The sequence below is a fragment of the Petromyzon marinus genome, chromosome 18, assembly GCF_048934315.1.
Source record: "Petromyzon marinus isolate PM22_M1 ecotype Great Lakes invasive population chromosome 18, UKy_Petmar_22M1.pri1.0, whole genome shotgun sequence".
Classification (NCBI taxonomy): domain Eukaryota; kingdom Metazoa; phylum Chordata; class Hyperoartia; order Petromyzontiformes; family Petromyzontidae; genus Petromyzon; species Petromyzon marinus.
In genome coordinates, this window is record NC_133684.1 from 981,034 (window position 1) to 1,000,417 (window position 19,384).

Below are 19,384 nucleotides of genomic sequence, written 5' to 3' on the forward strand. Positions count from 1 at the left end.
CGGTGGGAGATTTTTTTTTTACGTGAAAATTCATGCAAAAGATCACATTTTAGAAAATCAATGTTCCCAGTGATTAAACCAACATCGGTATAATTTGATGGGAAGAGAAATACACTCGAAGGGTTGGAATGTCAGCGTTGGAATGGAGATAGACTAATGCGTGACGAGTTCCATTGTTCAATCGTAATCCACCAACTTCTATTTGAACAAAAGGTTGGTCGGTGATGCCACGCATGAGGTCCCCTCAGCAAGTCATTCATGCCTATAAATTGTAATACTTTCAAAGCATATTCAGATTTAACATGCTACCTCGCCAGAAATAGTTTTGAAAGCATGCAAAATCAAATTAGTTTTAGATTAAATTTCATAATAGGCAGCGATTATCTGAAAATGACCGTGCAATAACGAATATGGATTTGCTATGGCACTTAAAGAGAAGGCATGCATATTGTCTACATTAATTTATATAAATTTTCGTAATACAGATTTACTGTGCCTTTTCACAGGGAACTAACTCTTTTCTGCGTTTGCTTTTTTTTATTTTGTTATGTTACGTATATTTGTATGCGCACCACCCAGAGTAAACGTAATGAATAAAGATTCACGCCGCTCTTATAGCGCAAAGGCTGCCGTGAAGGGACCGCGTGTCACAGACGGGTGTAGTCCACCAGCAGCGGCAACGTGGCAATGGGTTTTTACCAAACGAGGTCGCTTGTTGGAAGAAAAAACATGTTTCTCGGCAAATTTTGGATGGTGGCGCCCGGCACACATGGCTTGTTCTCTTAAAAAAGAACGTCTTTTACTCCAGTCGTGATGCAGATGTTTTTTGTTGTTGTTAGTTTACCCACAGTATTAGCCAGGGTGGCCATGCGCTTCGAGCCACAAGCCTGTGTGGCAAGCGCATCACAGACTACTGGAGGAACCCTTTTGATACAGCTTGGGTATACTCCCTTGAGTTAACATATATAAAGCAACATTAAAATGGGGGATCATTTTTCCATTGAATTCAGAAATCGGCAGCCATATTTGCTCTAATTGTATATAATTACAAGTTGAAGTTAATAATTAAAATGTATCTTGTTGTGTACTGTCATGCAGGGCCATGCTAAATAATTTTAACATTTTCGTTATAAACCTTTATTTATTTTTCCAGGGAACAATTCTGCTAATTATCAGCATTAAATAGAGTTTTTTTAACGCAATATAATAAAATAAATAATGCATTTGTAAAGCGTATAATTGCCACAGCGTGTGTATATTTGTCGGCTACTGACAGAAGTAGCTTGAAAGGGATGTGAAGTTCAAAAAGGCAAACCTGTCAATAGATCAGGTCGATAATACTTCATTGCGACCTTTATCTTCCCATAAAAGATATACCACTGTGCATTGTGGCGTTTCACTTTCATCGCAATGCTGCAAGTTACCATAACATGTGAAGAAAGTGTTGATTTCTGCTCAGTCGTTTCAAAGCTCCTTGCAACATAAAACCTTTTCCACTACATGTAGATATAAAGGGGTTGATTGAGCGTATGCTTGAGTTTAAACATTATCACATTTTCTAATGGATATGTATTCAGGTGGTATGCTGAGGCTTGTGCCAAGTGACTTTACCGAAAGAACCATAGAGTATAGAATGGTACTGATGATGATGAGACCTTTGCTGGATAAAGGCATTCCCACGCCATGTTGATCATAGGGGTTGTTTGACCATACTTCACCACGCAGGTCAATGCAGGCTGTAAAGGAGGGAGCCAGGACTAGTTCATAGATCACTCACCACGCGCTATTAGCTATGGCCAGCAATGAAACATGAGGCAACATGGTCAGAGTGCCATGAGCTAAACACTGTGCCACCACTCCACCCATTTAATTGGGTACCTATCTCATGTGAGAAAAACACAACCTTTCTGCGCCACTTATTTGAATCTTACTAAATTGGTTTGGCAGTTCTCTTGTAGCGGTATTGAGAGAGTGTCACTCCGAAGAGTGCCAATGATCACCGTCTGCTTTTGTGCAGTCATATTCGTGGCTTTGAATAATATGCCCGATTAAACTGCCTTGCCAATCGACTTTGCTTGTCGTAGAGACAACAGCGCCTCTCTCAGAAAGCAAGAGGCGGCGCACGTGATAGTGGTCACGGCTTCAAGGGACGCGGTTATTCTCTTTCGATGAATCTGCGATGCAAACTGGGCGCTCAGGGGCATTATGCGATCGCAGTGGGTATTCCTTCGGGGAACATGAAAGATCGGTCTGCGTTAGAGAACCGACCATTTCTATTGTAGGAATCTGCTCGCCGGCTGCCGTGACCTTTTCCCTGTGTGTGACCCCATCGCCTGCAAGATGGACTCACTGTCCACGTGTTGAGCACAGAATCAGATGGCTTTCCCACCTGGTCGCCAATCCTCACGTTTCCCGTGGATACTCTGTAGTGAGAGATTTGTGTTAAGCTCTCTCATAGGGATTTGACAAGCGTTGCTATAGACTACCGTGACTTCCTCTCTGTAATAATTACCACCACAAAGAGGCCTGTTGTGCAAGAGTACGCATTTAGAACTGCATTAAGATCACTCTCAAGTTGTCAGGGTTCAGATGTATCCATCACAACTGCTTAGGCCCAGTTCCAGTGTTGAAGACACTGAGTAATGTAAACACTTAACTGAAGCTGAACTGAAGCAGAACTTCTGTGTGAAGCCACACTGCCACAGCAAGTGAGGGCGGAACATCGGCGTCTGGTTTAGTGCAGCCAAAACCGCGTATTTCACACCAGCATTTGCTTATGGAGTGGCCCATTCAATATGAATTGTCCATTGAGAATGTTCTTTTTAGCCAGTGATGATAACCAGAGCAGTTCATGCCTCTGGTCTGGTAATTTCTTGCATTTTTCTTGAACATAAATGAGATACGGTTGCATTTAAACACTCTGCATATTTAAACGGTCTCGTATTTAATGCTCGCTGTTGATCCACATCAATACCTAGAGCTCTGGTGCAGATGTTGTAAAGTTCTTTCCTGAGTGCCGTAGTACTCCATTGAGTAGTGTGAAGGTAGACACGGCAGAGCTAACATGTGTGATCACAGGAGGAGGATCGTTTTCCCTTTCTCTACTTTCGCTCCAGTGTTCACATTGTCCTCTTAATTACGTTTCCGATACGATCGAGAATTGTTGCAGCTGGCGTACGTACAAGTCCATTAGCCAAGTACATTGTACTCAAGGATTGAAGCCTCTGGACGTTGCCCATTGGTTTTGCTTATTAGGCCAGAACAAGCAGTAAGAAACAGCTCACTTGTAAGAAACTAGGTCACTTGGCAAATTATTCATAATGGAGTCTACACATTGGTGAATGCTGTTAATTCCAGTCAATGTTCGTTTTTTTAATGCGTAATGCTTTCACGTGGTTATTATATTCACAAAAAGAAATGCGTATTATGTGCTTTTTGGATGACCATCATGAACCCTTGAGTGTAAAAAACACTGCAGAAAAAACACATATGCACCGTATTCGGCGATATGGCTTTATATTAATAGGAAATGTGGAGAAAAAATCCAGTACAGTACATTGTTGCATATCAATACCTCACAATAAAAAGAGATTTACACTTATGTGAATGCTTCACCAGTATATGTATCGTTCATGAGACTAATACATGGATCACAACACGGTATTTTAAAGAAATGTACTGTCTAACTGCATCCATTTGTTATGTATAAACAATATTTTTTACAAATACAGACCATGAAGCGAACAGTATGTGCGTGTATCCACATGTTTATTGTTGCAGCGACTATCCACTATTTTATTTGGAAGGTAAATAATTACAATATAATGTTTTGTCTTGTAAGATCCAATGTATCAGTGGTTGTGCTGCTCATGCCAGGATTATAATCTGAATGGCTATACGCGACCTTGCTATTGCAGAGATGAACATTTGGGCTTCAACAGCAGTAATTAAATGTTTCGGAATACAAAGTAAAATTTCACGACCTGTTGACCAGAGCCTCGAGCAACAGAAAGTAAATGAACACATTAAGCTTATTTAATTGCTGGCCCATTCGAGAGAATGTAAGTGATGTGTAAACATTGGGTTGTCGAGCATTAATCCAACCTAATATTCGCATATCACTTACTCCCGAATTTGCATAATTGAGATGGAATATCTGTAACCTGCCCTTGCAAAGTGCATGCTTTTTCTTCGTATAATGAGGGAGTGGAATCATTTTTGAGCTGATTGTTTTCCTAGATGCCCTCTGCAGCGATTTAGTCAGGTCAGTTAGTTTCATGAATATTAATGCTTTTGTAGTACATAGCACCATTCAAGCAGCTAAATTGTCTTTGGTTGGCTCTGTTTTAAATACACCGGTCCCTCTTGATCTCCCCTTCACGCAAATGTCACTTCTACCTCTGTGATTACAACAGTTTCATTGTTACCTTCCAGTCATTAAGGGGTACGGAGCTATATATTACAAAAACACCACGGCTTCATACATCACAACGCAGCGATATGTATTTCTGTCTTACTTGTATCCATTTTGACCATGGCTGGTCAATTTTCTCAAACCTTGTAAAATGAATTGAGACGCCAGTCCATTGAAAACGCCGCTTCATGTGGGCCAGCTGGATTGAACTGTGGGCACGATTTACATATTGAAGGCACCGTTGTCTTTGCAAGCAGGGGGTCATCAAGTTCTATTTCATCCAGGTACGGGACGTGTCCAACTAATTTCGCCTCGTGGTGTGGTGTGGCTCAAGCCCCCCCCCCCCTTCCGCCTGCTTGCGAGTGTGCGGCCGTGGCAGAGCGGTCGGCATGTTCCACAACAAAGTTGGACTCCCGGCCATGGCTGACATGCGGCAAATTATATCAGTGCTCCTCCCAGACTTTCCCTCGGTTGACTCGGCCTCGACTGAGTGCTTGGTGCGGTGTGTAACATCGGCACCTAGGAAGCAAATGTGGCCCAGGGCGTGGTACTGGCAACACCCCCCCCCCCATGCACCACGTAAGCCTTAATAGGTGCTTGCCAAAAGCACTTGATCACTCTGAAGCTCAAGCATGGGATAATTGTTTTAGTCTTCATGTGTACAATTAAACACACATGCATGCATACATATACTTTAAAGAGCCACTGAGTTTCACTCATACTGAGCAAAGTCCAGCCTACACAGGGGAAGCAGATACGTGTGTGTGCTTGCCCTGATGGGAGACTTTACCTATGCCAGATACTTTTTAGTCGCCACTTATGGAGGTTTATCGTCCTTGCTGCAGTTACTTCTGTCGATTAATCATTCGTAAACATTACAATAGAGTGTGTAGACAGTGGCCAGAACTCTGATCTGACATTCAATTCCAACACCACCACCACACAAATGGTCTCTGAGCACAGTGCGAGGATCTCGGTTAAAGCGTCCATAACTGAACAACCAACACCACATTTCACACCGCACTGCTTTGTCCTTGTCCTGCCATCCAGGTCCGAGATAGATTTACCATCCAGGTAGCAGGCTGAGTTACCATACAGGTATGAGACTGAGTTACCCAGCCTTGTGAAGTGACAACAGAAGATATCAATCTACAAGGAGTGTGTCCGTGTGAGCGCCTTAGTCAGTGATATCGCTTCTGTAAACTGCATTAGAACATATTTGAGAAAGCAGTGTGTGTGTTTCTCAAATAACACTTCGCAGGCAAAAGAACAGGTCATGATATGGTGAAATCTTGCACTGAGTACATTGGATAGAGGCTCACGGAGCATAAAGGATAGTTATTGACATACGACGTGTCTGGAAAACATCCATTAATCCAAATAGCAGTAATATGAAAGAATTACAGCCCTTCACATGTTCAAGAATGCATGAAAAGACACTTCATCATTTGAAGGGTTGATTGCAAGTGATTTAATGAACGGTGTGCACAATTTCACATTTTTTGACAGGAGCCCTCAACCCGATCCGCTATTTATTGGGAGCCTTATATAACACTTATCCATTTATTTTTTTAGCCATTCATTCAAGTGTGTGTGTTGCTTTAGATGCACGCTGTGGAAAATATTCCATACGTTTCGGCGATGCATCATCAGAGACAGCTTTAAACGTGTTCATGAAAAACTAATTTCCTTAGCACCGCTTTCTGTGTTCAGTTGACAGTCCCCCCTCACCGGCACCGCCGATTAGCACGGTTGGCTACGTACGGTGCGAAATAAGTTCAGCATGCATACATACGTACATACGTGTGTGGGTACATCGTCTGTGCCACACAAAGGCTCATGATGGTTGCCATGGGCCTTTTTTTTACTTTACCAACCCTCACGAGGTACCCTCTGTCGGATGTGTGCTTTATTTGATCCCCGCGTGCCCACAAGACAAGTCGCTGTAGGTGAGCTGGGCGGTCGAACGAGAAATCCGTGGAGTTTTGAGGCAAGCGTGCGTGACCTACAGCCAACCTACCCTGCCCCTTTCTTTATCCGGGATATTTTTCAAAGGTTTTTTTTTATGTCTTGTCTAATGCGGCGCTTTCTTGTTCGGTTTTTCCATTATGGGGTCGAAAGGTTATTTTTTTTTTAAATAGAACTAAAAAAATAGCAGCAATGTGTGCTCATGGTTTTATAAGCTAACGTTAAATAGAACGTCACGTGCTATGACATTTCTATGGAAACTATGTCTCAGAACTATGTTTTAAGTCTTGCGCGTGGATTTCAACAACCGAAAAAGAATGCCAGCGATAACTACACAGAAAGGCAGTTCTAGTTAATCTACGAAGTCATTTACATGTAGAGCAACACTGTTTACATAAAATGAAGATTGGTTGCATGTGCAAACGATTGCTTGCATATGGGCTTTAGGCTTGCATGTGGTTGGTCGAACATGCTACGCCTTTATAAGTTACTCCAGATGCTATCTGTGGTGGAACCTGTGTGTATTAGCCACTGATGGACATGTGCAATATCAAGTGCCCTCTTTGGAGAGTGGTCTCAATGCAATGGATTAGTTTAAATAAAGAAAATGACTCCAGCTGTCAGTAAATTGGCGATCATTATCACCGGGCCTTTTTTAAAGTGAATCTCACTGAACCTTGGCAGTGTGATTCTCTTTGGCTGCGTTTTTTACATTCATTCCATATGGCTTTTTGAGGCCAGAATTGCCCAATTATTAACGCTTCTATAATGTTTTTATTAATACATTTTATACTGAAAATCATCTCTCTCTTTACAAAGGAGGAGCTGTGTTCTGCTTTAATTACACAGATCAACAGATCAGCAACATAGGATTAGTTTTTGCTGCACATGTATTCGCACATCAGAGCATTCTAGCATCCAGACATTGTCAGCGTTCTTTTTAAGAAACGGTCTGATGACTCTGTTATTAAGAACAACCAATCTAAATGAACGTGAGCAAAATGAGAGTCGCAAACAACGAGTTCCGCGTACGTTGAGGATGTCTGTATGACAGACACAAATATAAAACACCTTAGAGCACGTTGCCTGGGGAAGTTATTTGAGGCAAACCGGGATGAGAAGTAATGACTTAAAGAGGCGAGGGAGAGCAGGTTGAGTGATTTTGAAAGACTAAACTGGATAATCAACAAGTAAGCAAAACAATGCTCCTCCTGGAATGTTTCACTGAGGTGCATATTGCCTGCTCTTACATGACCAATGACAAAATGGAAGAAAAAAAATCCGAAAACTGCATGTAAAGAACCGTGGAGGGATATACGCGAGCAAATAAGGTGATAAACACAAGTTGAGCGGGATAATATTGACTGCTTAGCAAAGCAAGTCGGCTTCGGCAGGACACGTCACTGGGGAGGATGGTGGCTGACGGTCCAGGCTGATGATGGAGTGGCAGCCAAGAGAGCGAACAAACTCGCAAGCGCTGAGCCGCTGCACGTGTGGGACGAGCACGTGTGCAGGGGATCGGTCATCGATCGCGAGGTCGTGGCATCGCAAGATCACGACCTAGCGCCTTGGGTCGTGCCGTGTCATCACTGTCCCTCATCCCGGCCGTTCGATAGGCCGTGGTTGATGATGACTGTGGATGTTGGTTGAACTTCTTTTTCGCACCGTACGTTACCAAGCGCGCTAATGGGAAGGGCGTGGAACTATAATGGTTCTAACTTGATTCGAAGCTTTCGTGACTGCAGGAATTACCCTTTTGATTTAAAGCTTTCGTGACTGCAGTGATTCACATTATTGGTTCTTTCGGTAAAGTCACGTTGAAGGGAAACAATAAAATAATAAAATATATATAAAACAATAAAATTCTCACGACGTTGATTTTCACACCTGATGATGACTGCTTGTGTTACAGTCGAAACGTCGTGAGATATATATTGTTTAATATATATTTTATTATTTTATTGTTTCCCTTCAAAGTGACTTTACCGAAAGAACCAAGAATATAATTACCCTTTGGTTATTTCGGTAGAGAGAGCAAAGAGAGAGAGACACACAAGCAGAGGCTCTCTGTCTGTGTATCCCCGTGTCTGTGTTTTGTCTCTCTCTCAAATTTAGCAATCTTTGGAAGAACGTTATCAACCAGGTGGGGTGTTGACTGTTGTGTTAACCGACTCTCTGTGTTGGATTGCATTATATTTCTAAGTTCACTAGGTTTGTTTTCTACCTGACGACGATTGTTTGTGTTGCAATCTAAACGTCGTATTCTATTATTTAATTTATTTATTTTCTACGTGACTTTACGGAAAGAACTAAAGAGTATAATGATTCTACATGAAACAGAATGACACTGGTATAAATAAAAGGTGTCATGGATGCTCCACAACGTTACATTGAACTAAACTCTTTAAAACTAAACTGTTTTGTTTATTTTACCAGGTAAGGGCCACTGATCTATATAGCATATTTTTAGAAGCGACCTGGAAACAAATGATAGTTCAACGAAGTGGCGTCTGGAACTTTATCGTGTGGAAATGTATAGCAGTCAAATACTCTAAACGCACGTTGTTTATAAATGTGGAGGGAAAAACTGGAGGACCCGGAGAAAAATCCACACGCACACATGGAGTGCACAAACTCCACATATACAGCAGGCGTCAGGGCTGGGATGGAACTCACTACCTGCTGTATACCAGGCGAGGTAGTAAACATCTCCTAGCCACCGTGGCGCCCTTTGACGAATGTCACCAATCTCAATCGTAAACCACTTTTGCAGTATTTTTTTTATTTACCAAAACCTCAAGTTTGCAAGCTAAATCGTAATCTTGTGTCTGAACCACGTGACTTTGACATGACACCCCCCCCTGTGTTCTTGCACAGGTCGTCGACGGTTTAAAATATTCAAATGTATGTCTAAGGTACTTTAATTTTAAATATTCAAATGTATGTCCAAGGTACTTTTATTTTGTCATTTGAACCAACATAAATCCCGATCAACATTTGTTATCGTTCTCAAGCTTCCTCAATTGCTCACTTGTCTCTTGGCAAAGGAATCACATGAGGGCTGCGGTAGATTGCAGCGTTAACCTTGCTTCTACGTCACCCTGCCTTGTACGGTTATTCCATTTCACATACCAATTTTTGATAATTTCTCATTAACAGCTTGGGGCCTCTGTAAGTTGTAAGCAGTTGTCTAGCTGGCAATATCAGAGCTTATTATTTTTCAAGGACGTTGCACTCATCCACGCTCACTTAATGAGTTATAATTATTTATCACACCCAGCCACCCACTGGGTGTAATGGGGCTTTGCCAATTGTTGGCTCACCGGTGTCTGAAGTGATGGAGAAATAGCAAGACCCGTTAGTGCAGTTAAGGTGAAACATTACTGAAATCCACTGAACGTAGTACAAATTCAGTGGACCAAGGTGGGCAGCAATGGTTGATGTAATCTACCTTCCAGTCTCAGGATGGTCAATTTCATAACAAAGGCAGACGTACGAAGACAAAGTTTCCCACTATAGGCATCGAGCGAGTGCCATTAGTAAGCGTGTACAGCATTATAGCTGACGAGGCACACAAGCGGGACAAGGGGCTGATGTGGTCTGCACCAAGTACTGGACTCATTTAAGGTTTAGTTGACCTGAGTTGACCCGATATGGGTGCAGATACAAATGAACACTGTTTTTTTGCATGCCTGGGATTTGAACCCAGGTCGCTGACATTGTAGCACAACACTTTCATCGTTATTCCACCACTAATGGACTCGTACACATACCTTCACACGGTTAAATAAGTGGTGATCGTGTAAAAGAGTATTTTAAACGATCGTCACTGGAATTGTTATTGTTTTGATTACCACTGGAATGATGAATATGTATTATTGCTGATGACCGATCACCCTACATGCACGTAATCACAGAAGCCCCATTATTCCTCGGATGGGTGACCACCAGGGCTTAAGAATCCGAATCAACACATGGCTTGCCATGCGTAGTTGTAGGCTGGCCAGATGTTGTGGCTGTGAAGTGGCCGCAGGATGACATTGCTAAGTGCAATGCCCTCGAATTGCTTGGGTTTCTTCAAATAATAATAACAATAATGTGCACTTATAAGGCACCCTTCATAGTTCCCCACCACAACTATTCCCAACACTCATTAATCGTATTAGCCAAACAACCAAATGCAGGACCCTCCAGAGAAGAATCTCGAAACTTGGTGTGTCCCCCCCCCACCCCCTGGGTAAATGCTTCACATTAATCGCCACGCTACCGCATGCGCACGCAAACAAGTGAAGCCCTCCGTTGTTTTACTCTTCGTGGGCCACACAAAGTTACAACTCGCCCTTGCGGTGCTTATTGATTCAAATTTTGCTCGTGACCGATGCGCGCGTGCACTCGTCGCTGCAAGCAGCACCCACCACGGTGGTTGGCCTTCTCCCTCCACACTTCTTGGATCGCTCTCTCGCGTGTGTGTGTGTCCGCCGCGCCCAGACCGAGCGATCGTTGAGGCGGCAGGGAAGACGGAAAAACTGCTCGCCTTGACAGTTCTCCCTTCTGTTGTTGTTCTCGTCTGCAACAAAACAATTAAAGTGCCCACCCACGGCAAAGATGTCCCATTGTGTGTGGCGCGGTTTATATTGATGCTATAGTGAAAACAAATAGTTTGGAGAGCGAGTAAATAGCAATGGGGACGAAGCCACTTGTATTGCAGTGCAAAACACGCGTTTGTAGTGACTCATTGCTGAACGCAGAGCCTCGTAAAGAGCTCGAGTGTGCACTCTCGTCGCTTGGTCAAGCTGAGACCATTAGCTCCGACTCTCCCTTGAATTTATATCGGACCCTTTGTGCACGGACACACACGGAAGAAAAGAAACGGGTGGCAAATTGTTGCTTGAATCGTGCGTTTTGTACCCTGTATCTCGCTGTGTGTGCTATGTCCTTTCTCAAAGACTTTGGTGATCGTCGCCTGCCATTGAGCTCAGTCACCGATATTAATTATTATTATATATTACTTGGGGACTTTGCATTTGAACCCCCCCCAGTTGCATCCAATTGCTCATTACTTATAATACTTAGCCAGTTGTCTTCGTGTAAGAGTACTGCTAATAATGCGTTGTTCTATCTACTACTGAACAAACTCAACAATCCCTTACAGTAGAGGAGTGGCTTTTTGTTAAATGTGCTGCACAACAAAATTATAAGTTTGTTTAAAAACCCTGAAGAGAACTTAAATATGTTAACTCTGGCCAATAGGAATTATGTGGACAGAATATTCAATACCTGATGCAGATGTGTATTTTATTAAGACATAACGTCACCAATTTCCATCAGCGGAATAGTGACACTTGAAAACGTCTCCTGCGTGACGGTGCCCCCTCGGTGGCTCCCCAACTCACCACCGTCCTTTTGGTGTCGCCAATTTATTGACGACTGCTCTCGCCTGCTCAGTGGCACGCCCGTGGGTTTATCTGGGTTTTCGTCACCAAAAAATAATTGTCACTTGTGATATTGAAGGGCCGGCGGCACGGCTAACATCAGTGGCGAGTGATATCTTAACTGGTCCTGGCTCCCCACCCCCCCCCCCCCCACTATTGATGAACTCTGCAGGTGCAGTATGGGGCAGGTAGGCCTTCATCCAGCAGTGTATTGACAGCTGTCTGCAGTTCGTTGTTTTGTTGATATTGGAGGCATGTCGTGAGATGAAGACAAGTTCCTCTGGAATGCTTCTTCTGCTTTCATAACAACTTTCATCTTGTACCTACCACTTGGCGGGCGCCCCTTCGTGCTCTGCCGCGGTGCGAGGAGTGTTCCTCGCATTTGAACGTGTCCTTTATATTTTACAAATTAGCAATCGTCATTTTTTTTTAAATATCACATTTTATACCATTCGTTTAATGTGCAATTACTGGTCACTGTGATGAAATCACCATCTTGCTGTTGGAACTAATTCGGTTACCCAGGTTCTAACCCACAAGCACAGAGAAGCTTGGCGCTCTTAACCCATAAATTAGGAGTCTCCTGAGTCACCTAGAGCCACCGTGCAACTGGCCTTGTATTCACAACGGCATGCAGGGCACGTGTGACCTTGGCCCTGATATAAGTACAACAGATGGGCAACACTCGTGCTTGCTGTTGTTACACTTTGGAGATTCAGATATAAAAGTTGAGCTCATTTGTTAAGAAATACATCATCCCTCTTTGTCTGCTCCAGAGCACGTCATTCGCTAGCTTGCAACGTAGCCTTTTCGTTATTATTTGCTAATTGTTGAGTGTCAACTCCTTTCATTGTTTGAACGTAATTGTGTATGCAAAGGAAAATTAAAAAGCCGAGGATCAATCACTTGGGATAATTAACAATTTATACAATCAGCCTTTCCCTTCCTTTATTTGTAATCTTTTGTCTGAGCTGTTTAATTGTTGTCATGCATAATTGTTAGATTAATAATGTGCGATCGTGGCAAGGTCACAGTTTTTCAACTCAATCCGTGTCACGGTCTGTGTGAAGCCGCTTGGTCATTGGCCGCGTTAGAGTTGTGCGTTTCCCTCATGCCCAGACTGCCCTCTGCCGACTGATATTTGAAATGCAAGCCTCCCAGCTGCTCTTAGCACCACATTGCACATAGCTTGCATAGATTTTAGTGCAATATCATCATGCCCCTGCACTCAGCCTATCAATACGAGCATTATGTGCTACTTTCATGGACAACTTGTAACACATTTAACGTGTAAACTCGTTTTTTTCTTTCAGAAAGGGGTACTGTCTGACTCAAATTTAATTCACTTGCACGTCCGATTAGCACGGTTGGCTATGTACGGTGCGGAGGAAGTTCAACCATACATACACATTCATATGGGGCAATAGTCAGGGAATCGTGTTACTGAAAGTACTTTTCGTGAAACGTGACCCGGGACGAAGGGCCCCCCCACTCCTGCTTGTAATTGCTAGGCAGTGGGTCAGCTGTGCCTCATGACCTATGATAAATGACCCTTAGACTGCTGATAAGTGGCCCATAAAGTGTTCTGCTTATTGGGTCCACTGGCTGGAGTCCACAAGTCCCTGGTGTGGCGTGGAGAGCAGCAACGGGAGTCGCCGTTCTTGACAACTGAGGTTGAACTTTTCACAAGTTGAAGGTCGAAAGTTTTTATGGGTTTCGTACCAACTTAAACACTTTCACTTAAACGGTTTCAGATCGAAATGAATGATATATTTCATAATTCACAGCGAGTAATTTAGTGTAGATGGGAATGGATTCAGATTATCCAAGCAAAACATGCAGCCAGCCAATGTGAGTTTTTAAAACGAGGTATTTGTGTGGGTGGAGGGAATGTGGAATAAAAAAAATCAAAGTCGCGTATTTCACAATAAATAACATGACATGTATGCATTGGCAGTATACGCACACACTCAATCTCCTATTGAGTGAATGAGCAGGCATATCGATGTGCACCACGCGGGGGGATTGTTGCCTTTGTACATCTGCAGCACGGGGCTGACACTTTACCCCCTCCCCCCGCCGCCCCTTGCGCCGGCACAGGTGGAGGTGAGCGTCATCAACACCAACGAGCATCGGCCGCAGTTCTCGCGGCCGCGCTACGAGGTGAGCGTCGCCGAGGAGACGCCTCCCAACACGGAGATCCTGCGGCTGAACGCGACGGACCGCGACGACACGAGCTCGCTCACCTTCTCCATCGTGAGCAGCACCGACGTCGCGAGCCTGCGCAAGTTCAAGCTCGACTACAACACGGGCGCCCTCTCCACCGTCGAGAGCCTGGACCACGAGACCAAGCAGAGCCACATCCTCACCGTCATGGTAAGGACGTTGCTGCTTCACAGAGAGGCACGCACGGGGAGCGCTGCTTTTGTGGCTGAACATTATTTATTTGTGTCCAGCCTGCGTGAACGTTCCCGCTGCGTTTGGTTTCTCATCGTTTACGGAAGCTGTCGGGATTTGTGCCGAGGGAATGTGGAATTTCCCGCACTGCCTCGGAGCTGGCTGGGCATTGTCGTTTATTCCTCTTTTGGGTGGTGAGATTCTCTGCATCTCACTGCCTCGAATGGCCACGGTGGCGCCCACAGGTTGTCGGCACCACGCATAGACACATTTCACATTGAGGGGGCCACATGGCTCGAGAGCATGGGTTCGAATCCAGGTCCGTGCTTAAACTGGCTTCTCAAGTGTTTAGTGGATTGATGGTTTCAACTCAGTCACCCATTACAGTGCAAAAGAAGAGCATCTCATTACGTTTGGTTTCCACTTTTTCTGGCTAAATTCCATTAACATTAAAATTGGAATTTGACTGTCATGTGAAAAACGTTACTCTTATATGCAGAGCGGGTGGGAACGTGGTGCCATCGCCTGTGCAGACCAGGGGTCACTTGCGGGTATCTCGAAGGTCACTCTGCGACATCAAGGGCTTCTATCAACATGAAGGGTTTCACTGCTCTGTGAGACTTCAGAATGGATTTGGCATTATGCCGATAGCGCCAGCGGGATACACGTTGTAAAATAATGGCAGCAATTATTATTAAATTAATTGACAACCATTTGCTTGACTTTCCTTTGCAAGCAGGTGAGGGACAGCGAGATTCCCGTGCAGAAGGCGTACGCCACGGTGGTGGTGAACGTGCGCGACTCCAACGACCACGCGCCCCTCTTCACCAGCCGCCACTACGAGGGCCGCGTGGTCGAGTCGGCCGCCCTGGGCTCCGCCGTGCTGGAAGTCGTCGCCCTCGACCGCGACAGGGGCCCTAACGCCGAGGTCGCCTACAGCATCGAAGCCGGTAACCAGCCGCCTCTCCCAACCGTCTCTCCCAACCGCCTCTCCCAACCGCCTCTCCCAACCGCCTCTCCCAGCCGCCTCTCCCAACCGCCTCTCCCAACCGCCTCTTCCAGCCGCCTCTCCCACCTCTCCCACCCACATATCCCAGCCGCCTCATCCATGTACAGCTTCCCCCATAATGTATGGTAAACAATTCCATTTGGTCTACAAATTCACTCATTTAGTCACCAAAAAAAACCCGTCAATAAGTAAAAATGCATATAAATGCAGTGAGGAACAGGATAAGTTTTCTAAAGAAGTCAGTATTATTTACACGTGCTACTTTAAAACGTTCGCGGTGGTCTCTTCTCGCCCCACGCGCCCCGCGCGTCATCTAACAGGAAACGTGGGGAATTCGTTCACCATCCACCCCACGATGGGCATCCTCTCCGTGGCCAAGGAGCTGGACAGGGCCGTGGTGGAGGCCTACGAGCTGGTGGTGAGGGCGGTGGACAGGGGGGAGCCGCCCCGCAGCGCCACGACCGCCGTCCGCGTTCTCGTCACCGTCGCGGACAACGCCCCGCCAAAATTCACCTCCAAAGACTACTCGGCGGAGGTCAGCGAAGGGGCCAGGCCCGGGAGCTTCGTGCTCATGGTGACGGCCTCCAGTCGGTCGACGGTCAATTACGAAATAAGGGACGGGAATTTTGAGGATACCTTTTACGTGAATCCGACCTCCGGGGTCATCACCACCAAAGAGCTCCTGGACTATGAACGGAAGCCATCGTACCAACTGAAAATACAGGCCACAAACATGGTGGGGCTCTCGACCAATGCATCCGTGTCGATCCACCTGAGCGACGAGAACGACAATGCGCCCGTGTTCGACCGGTCGCAGTACCGCGGGGTCGTCAGCGAGGAGGCACAGGCGCAGACCGTGGTGCTCAACGACAAGAACGTCCCCCTCGTTATCCGCGCCACCGACCTGGACAGTGAGCAGAACTCGCTGCTCGTCTATCAGATCGTCGAGCACGAAGCCCAGACGTACTTTTCCATCGACTCCAGCACGGGGGCCATCAAGATGATCAAGGTTCTCGATTACGAGAAGACGCCCGAGTTCCACTTCCAGGTGCGCGTGTCGGACAGCGGCAGCCCGAAACTGTCCGCCGAAACGCCCGCCAACGTGACCATCACGGTGCTGGACGCCAACGACTCTCCGCCAATATTCTCTCGGGCCGTGTACGAGACGGTGCTGCTCACGCCGACCTACAGCGGCGTCCGCCTGCTGAGCATGTCGGCCACCGACCCGGACACCGACGCCTCGCTGACCTTCAGTATCTCGACCGGAAACGTCGGAGACAAGTTCGCCATCAATGCTCGGACCGGCGACATCTCGGTACAGAACGCCACTCACCTTCGGAGCCGATACGAGCTCGCGGTCAAGGTGTTCGACGGGAAATTTGTGAGCACGGCGCAGGTGAAGGTTTCGGTTCGGGAGATATCCACCGGCGAACTCCGGGTTCCGCAGACGTACTCTGCGAGCGTTCCGGAGAACAGCACGGAGATCGTCATCCTGGCCGTGATCGCAGCCGTGGGCAGCGGCGTGAACGAGCCGCTGACCTACAGCGTGCTCAACCCGAGCGGGATGTTCGAGATCAAGCCGACCGCGGGGATCCTGCAAACGACGGGCGTTCCGTTTGACAGGGAGAAGCAGGAGCGCTACGAAGTGTTGGTGGAGGTGAGGAGCGACGCCCGGCCGCGGCCGAACATCGCGCATGCCGTGGTCGCGGTCCGCGTGGAGGACGTCAACGACAACGCCCCGGTCTTCGTCAACCTGCCGTACTACGCCGTCGTGGAGGTGGACGCGGCGCCGGGAAGCGTCGTGTACACGATCGCGGCATTCGACAGGGACGTCGGCCGGAACGGCGAGGTGAGCTACTCGCTGAAGGAGGAGCACGAGTACTTTGACGTCGAGGCACGCAGCGGCGACGTCTCGCTGAGGAGGAGTTTCACCGCGGACATGTCGAGCAAGGACTTCACCGTGAACGTGGTGGCAACAGATTCTGGGGTGCCTCCATTATCATCTGAAGTCAGCCTCCCGATTACAGTTATTAATAAGGCTATGCCCATATTTGAAAGGCCGTTCTACAGTAAGTCGGTACCCGAGAACATTAAGCCGCACACGCCAATTCTTAACCTTCAGGCGAAGAGTCCAGAGGGCCTGCCTCTCATTTTCAGCATCACGGACGGTGACCCCTTCAACCAGTTCTCGATCGACTTCAACACGGGCGTCGTGAATGTCATCGGTTCGCTGGACCACGAGACGCAGACGACCTTCAAGCTGACGGTGCGAGCCACGGACTCTGTGACGGGCTCGCACGCCGAGGTGAACCTGGACATCCTCGTTCAGGACGTCAACGACAACCCTCCGCTCTTCTCGCAGAGCGCCTACGCCACCACGCTGTCTGAAGCGGCGCTCATCGGGATCTCCGTCCTTCAGGTGAGCGCCACCGACGCCGACATTGGCTCCAACAAGGCGCTCTACTACCAAATTATCAACAACGGGAAGAACAGCAGCGAGTGCTTTTACATCGACTCCAGCAGCGGGCTTATTTTGACCTCCAGATTTCTGGATTACGAGCAAAACCAGGTCCATAATTTCTTGGTGAGGGCGTCGGATAGTGGCATGCCCTTCCTTACCAGCGACGTTCCGGTGACGATCACCGTCACCGACATAAACGATAACCCTCCCGTGTTCAACCAACTGCTGTACGAAGCGTTTGTGAGCGAGCTGGCTCCGCGCGGCCACTTCGTCACCAGGGTGCAGGCTTCTGACGCCGACGCGTCAGACACCGACAAGCTCGAGTACAGCATCCTCTCTGGCAACGACCACATGAACTTCGTGGTCGACGGCAAGTCCGGCATAATCTCCATCTCCAATCTACGCAAACAAACGCTGGCTCCGCAGTACCGCCTCAACATCTCCGTGTCGGACGGGGTGTTCACGAGCACGGCCCAGGTGCACGTCAACATCCAGAGCGCAAATCTGCACAGCCCCATCTTCGGCCAAAATGAGTACGTGAAGGAGATCCCAGAGAATTCCGAGGTGGGCACCCTGCTCACCTTGGTGCAGGCCACCGACAAGGACTGGGGCCCGCTGGGGCACGTGTCGTACTCCATCGTGAATCAGTTTGCGGGTGACAGGTTTACCATCGACGAGAACGGGCAGATTTTCACGAGCGAGCCCCTCGACAGAGAAGACCCGCTGGAAAGAGTCTTTGACATTAACATCATGGCCAAGGACGGGGGAGGCAGGGTGGGGTTCACCACGGTGAAAGTCATCGCCACCGACGAGAACGACAACAAGCCCACGTTTGTCACCAACGAGTACTTTGGGAACGTCCTTGCGAGCGCGGAAAAGGGGACCGCGATCTTGCAGGTCTTAGCCACGGACCCGGACGAGGGAAGCAACGCAGATCTCGTCTACACGCTCTACAAAGGGGAGTCGGACGCCGTGGAGGACGTCCTGGAAGTGCAGCCTCTGACGGGACACGTCGTCACCAAGGAGAGCCTCGTTGGCCTGGAAGGTTCGCGGATGTCATTCTTCGTCAAAGCGGAGGACAAGGGGCCGGAGAGGAAGCACTCCGTCGTTCCCGTCTCCGTCTCCGTGCTGCCCGCCGACGCGGAGCTGCCGGCCTTCACGGAGGCGGCCTACGCGCTGACGGTCGCGGAGGACGCGGAGGTGGGGAGCGAGATCGGCGTGGCGAGGCTCGCGGGCAACGACAGCGCCACCTATGCCGCGGTCCCCGGCGGTGGCGGAGCGGAGAACAACGCGGACGACACGTTCGTGGTGCTGAGCCAGACCGGGCGGCTGAAGGTGGCCAAGGCCCTCGACCACGAGACCGTGAGGAGCTACCGGTTCGGGGTCAAAGCCACGTTCCGGCGGGACGAAGTGGACGTGGTCGCGCAGGTGCTGGTGACGGTGCACGTCGGGGACGTGAACGACAACCGTCCCGTGTTCGAGTCGAGCGTCTACGAGGGCGTGGTGATGGAGAACCTCCCTGCTGGGGTGCCGGTCGTGCAAGTGAGAGGTAATGGATCTGTGCACAGCTATGCTCACTTGACTCGGCTGACTTTTGCCAATCGCCAAATGTGCGTACGTATGTTGCACTTCTATCGCACCATATACGTAGTCAACCGTGCTAATTGGAGGCGCGTGGAAAGGACAATGAACTAAGCTCAAAA

General features: G+C 47.6%; 1 protein-coding gene across 5 annotated transcripts in view; it reads left to right on the forward strand.

The window, feature by feature from the left end:
* Window positions 1-19,384, forward strand: part of LOC116943524 (protocadherin Fat 1-like) — a 262,019-nt gene that overhangs the window by 179,864 nt on the left and 62,771 nt on the right. For 4 of the 5 annotated variants that reach the window (XM_032956433.2, XM_032956428.2, XM_032956432.2 and 1 more), the window contains exons 9-11: window positions 13,915-14,190; window positions 14,948-15,161; window positions 15,541-19,230. In XM_032956433.2, the coding sequence (XP_032812324.2) occupies window positions 13,915-14,190; window positions 14,948-15,161; window positions 15,541-19,230 (4,180 nt within the window). The remainder of the gene's footprint in view (window positions 1-13,914; window positions 14,191-14,947; window positions 15,162-15,540; window positions 19,231-19,384) is intronic. The other variant, XM_032956429.2, reaches the window with a different exon arrangement.